This window comes from Schistocerca serialis, chromosome 2 (assembly GCF_023864345.2).
Source record: "Schistocerca serialis cubense isolate TAMUIC-IGC-003099 chromosome 2, iqSchSeri2.2, whole genome shotgun sequence".
NCBI classification, from domain to species: Eukaryota; Metazoa; Arthropoda; class Insecta; order Orthoptera; family Acrididae; genus Schistocerca; species Schistocerca serialis.
In genome coordinates this window covers 124,357,255-124,363,254 of record NC_064639.1, presented here as the reverse complement: position 1 = coordinate 124,363,254, position 6,000 = coordinate 124,357,255, and the positions used below count along the sequence as shown (strand labels likewise).

The window sequence follows — 6,000 nt, the reverse complement described above, 5'->3', positions numbered from 1 at the left end:
GATGATAGGTATATCTGCATGGCTGTAACGGATCGTGCAGCCACGTCTCGATCCCTGACTCAACAGCTGGGGACGTTTGCAAGACAACAATCATCTGCACGAACAGTTCGACGACGTTTGCAGCAGCATGGACTAGCACCTCGGTGACCATGGCTGCGGTTACTCTTGACGCTGCATCACAGACAGGAGTGCCCTCGATGGTGTACTCAACGACGAACCTGGTTGCACGAATGACAAAACGTCATTTTTTCGGATGAATCCAGGTTCTGTTTACAGCATCATGATGGTCGCATCCGAGTGTGGCGACATGGCGGTGAACGCACATTGGAAGCGTGTATTCGTCATCGCCATACTGGCATATCACCCGGCGTGATGGTATGGGGTGCCATTGGTTACACGTCTCGGTCACCTCTTGTTCGCATTGGCGGTACTTTGAACAGTGGACGTTACATTTCAGATGTGTTACGAGCCGTGGCTCTACCTTTCATTCGATCCCTGCGAAACCCTACACTTCAACAGGATAATGCACGACCGCATTTTGCAGGTCCTCTACGGGCCTTTCTGGATACAGAAAATGTTTGACTGCTGCCCTGGCCAGCACATTCTCCAGATCTCTCACCAATTGAAAACGTCTGGTAAATGGTGGCCGTGCAACTGGCTCGTCACAATACGCCAGTAACTACTCTTGATGAACTATGGTATCGTGTTGAAGCTGCATGGGCAGCTGTACCTGTACACGCCAGCCAAGCTCTGTTTGACTCAACGCCCAGGCGTATCAAGGCTGTTATTACGGCCAGAGGTGGTTGTTCTGGGTACTGATTTCTCAGGATCTATGCACCCAAATTACTTGAAAATGTAATCAGTTCTAGTATCATATATTTGTCCAATGAATACCCGTTTATCATCTGCATTTCTTCTTGGTGTAACAATTTTAATGGCCAGCAGTGTATTTGTCTCAGAATTTCGAACATCTTGCCGAATTTTTCATTGTCGAACGCTTTTTCCAGCTTGGCAAATCCTATGGACATGTCTTGATTTTTCTTTATTCTTGCTTCCATTAACAACCGCCACATGTGCTCGATTGTCCCATGCTGGCCGCTGTGGTCGAGCGGTTCTAGGCGCTTCAGTCTGGAATCGCGCGACCGCTACGGTCGCAGCTTTGAATCCTGCCTCGGGCACGGATGTGTGTGATGTTCTTAGGTTAGTTACGTTTAATTAGTACCAAGTTCTAGGGGGCTGATGACCTCAGATGTGAAGTCCCATAGTGCTCAGAGCCATTTGAACAATTTGATTGTCCCATACACTCCCGATCAGAGACAGACGTGACTATAGAGCAGGCAAAGGGACATGTCGACAGTCTATAGAGCGTGTTGGGTTACAACATACAACAGTGGTGTATGGGGGAGCAGTATCCTGGTGGAAAGCGCCCCCCCTCTCCCCCCGCGCGGAATGCTGTACATGAATGGCAGCACAATAGGTCGAATCAACAGGCTGACGTACATATTTGCAGTCAGGGTGCGTGGGATAACCTGCTATCATAGTAAATCGCATCTTGTCTAGGTCACAGACAGGATGGCTGTAGGTGCTCAAGTGGCCTCCTTCTAACCAACTCACGGTCATCACTGGCACCGAAGCAGAACCAGCTGTCATCATAAAACGCAACAGGCCTTCACACTGACAGCCAACGAGCTCTCGCCTGACACCACTGAAGCCGCAGATGGTGGTTGTTTGGGATCAGTGGAACACACACCGCGGCACGCCTGTCTCGGAGCTGTCCTTGAAGTAACCGATTTGTAACAGTTTGGTGTGTCACTGTGGTGGCTACTGCTGCTGGAATCTCTGCCACAGGCGCAGTACGATTCGCCACAGGCATACACGAACACGATGGTCTTCCTTCTCGGTAATCCCATGTGACACTCCAATGCCCAGTCTCCCGTATCTTCCCGTGGCCACCACTGCCAGCAGTCGTGTACAGCGGGTCGTTTCTTACCAAGTCTTCCTGCAGAGATCGCGGAAGGAACATCCAGCTTCTCGTAGCGTTATTAAAAGACAGTCAGCTGTTGATAATGGCATCTTCGTCATCTTAGAGGCATTCTTCACTAAAATCAACTCCTTACGTCCAATCTCAATGGTAACTGACGCTCATGACTGTTAAAACAAGTATTTAGATCAAACTTGAATTGTACCCTCATAGTGACGCTAATAGCGCCGCTCTTATATTACTGCATTAAAATTTGGATCAACGTCGTCTTTCAGATGTAGAAACACGCCAACCAACTCTCATTTACCTCGTGTGTCTCCTTCTTGGTGTTGGGATTTTCGTCAGTGTAAATTCTATGTATTTGTGGAAGTCTTAACGAAACATTAATTTTTTTAAACACATTTTGTTTAACACAGAAAAGAAGTCTTTTGCGAATGACAGTACACATTATCTTTATTTCACTCTATACAGCATTATTTTGACGCGTATTTAACACTTAACTGCTTCACATAAGGTAATTCATATGCACATACATTTATACACACACGTATGTATAGCTAAGTTCATCTTGTTACAGAATGAAATACGAGTGTCACACTGTTTCAGGTTGATAGCTCTCTACTGTTTCCATTTTGTTATTTTATGCAGTTAATATCTTTATGTCTGCTAGGAGTGTATAATGATGTTAGTTCTAAGAATTTGTTGAGAGTTCAAAAGTAGTATGTACATTAGTTTCAGTGTCAAAACTTACTACTATCCTTTTATGGATTGATTCATTTCTCAAATTCTCAATACTGCTGTATTACAATTACGAATGATCTGTCACACCTCCGGTAATTTACAAAATATACAGTCCACCTTGATTAAGAGAGGTACGTCGTAACGTACTAAAGTCTCACTCTTCTACATATTCTCTGAATTACACATCACAGGGAATCTTCTTTTATTTCCTTACTCAGCCAAATAAAAATAGTGTAATGAACAAGCAAATGCATGTTGCTTCTAGAGGCTTATAAATTTCTGGATATGCTTATCTTCTCGAAACCAGAAAAAGCTATGACATCTAGAGCTAAAACGCCGATCCAGTAGGCCGTAATATGATGTCGTAAACCTGCAACACAATAAAATGTGCTATACAAGACAAAGGCAAGGTAAACACTGTATTTTGGTAGTAAAAGAAGAGTCAAGTGACTCGCATGTAGAACCATAATTTCTTGCACATCGAGGCGGCATCCAAACAGTAAGAGTCCAGGTTTAGAAGTTAAGTAAGGTATAGATAGAATTCTGGCCAAAGTCTTTTTTTTTATTTTTTTATTTGATGGCTTAAGAAATGGATGGTTTCAGTGCCAAGACGAGAACCTCTTGTTTTCTCCTCATAATACTGGTTTATGCCCATTAAACCGTTCCCGCTGTGACATTAGTAAGTACAGTTCACTAAGACATCACGAGCGTAGCGACACAGCAACCGTTTTCAAGGGCGCCAGCGTAGTCCATCTAGAATGGTGTGTACAGTGTCAAAATAGTCCGCAAGTTGGAATGTACACTAGGGAATCGGCAAGGCAAGGTTACGAATAGTCAAATGTTAATGAAGGATGGCAAAAGCTAAAGGCGAAAAACAAAGAGATACTCTCTCAGAAAATTTGCTTTGCCGAACGGGACGAAAAACCTAGATCACCCTGTCTTGTGCGATGTTGTGATCGACCTAATGTTGGAAAAGCTTGAGGACTGCAGGATGGGAATTGGTCTCCTCTGCATACAGAGACAACATCCTGGCAGTAGCTAAGGGACATTCCAGAATTCAGTCGGAAGAAAAGTTTAATGCATCATGATGTAGCAATGGTGAAAATGTTATAAATTGAGGATAGCTAGAAGCAAAGGTGTAGACATCCAGAAATCCTTTTACTGCAATTCATGCAGTTGCAGTTGGAAATAATGTGATGGAATGACAACTAAGGATGCATCTGGATGAAGAGAAAAGTAAACAACTCTCATATAGTCTATGATAAGGCCTCTAAGCAGATCACTAAAAAGACACCACTGTCGCAGAAACGAGTCTGCTAAAAGTCTTGCATAATGTCTAGACTTTTGGAATCGTCCAAAAGAAAAGCTCAGTGTCATTATAAAGACGCGTAAGGTCGACAAGACAACGCCGGTGGATAGACTCTTAGTGATATCTCTACCTAGTTGCCTTGGTGATCAAGAGCAGAGCTGCGGTCTAGTAAAACGAAAAAATAAATGAAACGAGTACTCAAGCAATCACCAACAGAAAAGAGTCTAAACATTGCTTAACATATAACGACACCATATCTGGGACACGACTACAACAGGAAGCAGTGTGTACAGTATTCTAGAAGACGGCAAGGAATGTGCGACAATGAGTCACCAAACTTCTTAGACGGGGATGATCCACATACTGACGGACCACAGACTCAATTTTACCTTTCAGTTTCATTAAAATTAGAAGCACGACACAATACCTAAACATTTAGTTATACAATGTTTCGATCAAAGCGACTGTATGCTTAAGGGGTCATGAGAAATACCAAACGTATGTCACGAAGATTATCACATGCATATTCTAGGGAATCGGTAACAGAATCTGAATCTTCAGACGAAAAGTGAAAATGAAGATCTGTCATGATCGACAGCACAACCTCAATGAAGTCCCAGCATCAACACAGTACGTGCAAGAAAATATACAGGGTGGTAGGGAATACGTGCAGATATTGTGATCTTTGAGACCTTAATATGTACCCATTCCAGAGTGTTGTTTTACCTCTGCGTCTAACAGTCTTCTCACAAACACGTCAGATAATTTACTACTTGATGTTTTCTGCCCGGTCGTCACTGCACAACTAACAAGGGAACTGTCCAATCCGACATGGCGAAATCTGCCCTGAAATGTTTTATACAAGAAGAGTACAACAAAAGAAATATACGACACGGCGGGCACATATGCTTGGTTGTTGGCACATCGGTAAACAGATAACTTGGCACAGCGCAAAAGTAATTCGTAAAGCAAATTTCAGTTTCTGTGGATAGTTTCTTCCATAGTCGTTCACAGTTATTATTTGCTCGAATTTGCAACTGATTTAATATTCATAATAAATGGCATTTGCATTTGCGGTACTGCTAAGTGTTAACGATGGAGATAAAACTGAAATAATTTCCTTTGTCATTTCTTAGTATATGTTACTAAAAGTATCTGCCTTTGTATAGGTTCCAGAGATTAACAGTGATGTGGAATCCAGTTAATGTTTTCAACCTTGCAAAGATGAAATATGAAGACTGTGGTGTGCAATCGAAATCACCTACTTCGGAAATCACTGACAAGAAGAAGGGACAGGATTGTTGGTTGGTTGATGTGAGGGAGAGGTGGAGGGGGGGGGGACCAAACTTTGAGGTCATTAGTTCCATCGGAATAGGAAAGGATTGAGAGGGAAATCGGCTGTGCTCTTCCAAAGGAACCATTCAGGCATTTGCCTGAAGCGATCTAGGGAAATCACGGAAAACCTAAATCGGGATGGTCGGACACAGGTTTGAACTACTGTCCTAACACATGTGAGTCCAGTGTGCTAACAACTGCGCCACCTTGCTCGGTACCTAATTCTTCTGAATACCTACATATGTATCGTTTAACAGTTAATTTCTTGGACATTAATTCCAATGATGACGACAGTTCGTTGGAAATTGTGGCAATATTAGAAGAAACAGCAAATAACGGGGATGATTCCGTGAATTGTGGTTCTAACGATGAGTGTTGTGATAATTAATGTTCAGAACAAGAACAGAGTACATTCCAAGCCCAAAGAAAACATGTAGAGTAATATCTTTCAGTGAGAAAGAAGAGGCTATCAATCTTTTAATTAAATGAAGTAGGGAGAGAGGCTTTAAGCTGTGTGCAAATCCGGTTTCGTTTCGTAAACTCTGAGCATGAATTCTATAAATGGAAGAAACAATATAATTAAAAGGATAGTTGCTACTCACCATATAGCGGAGATGCTGAGTCGCAGATAGGC

The 6,000-nt window shown here is 42.7% G+C and overlaps 1 protein-coding gene across 1 annotated transcript in view; it reads right to left on the bottom strand.

The window, feature by feature from the left end:
* Positions 1-2,593: 2,593 nt before the first annotated feature.
* LOC126456807 (dehydrogenase/reductase SDR family member 11-like) overlaps positions 2,594-6,000 on the bottom strand; it is a 260,469-nt gene continuing 257,062 nt past the window's right edge. Inside the window, exon 4 of the mRNA XM_050092598.1 lies at positions 2,594-3,092. Within this exon, the coding sequence (XP_049948555.1) occupies positions 3,051-3,092 (42 nt within the window). The 3' untranslated portion in view covers positions 2,594-3,050. The remainder of the gene's footprint in view (positions 3,093-6,000) is intronic.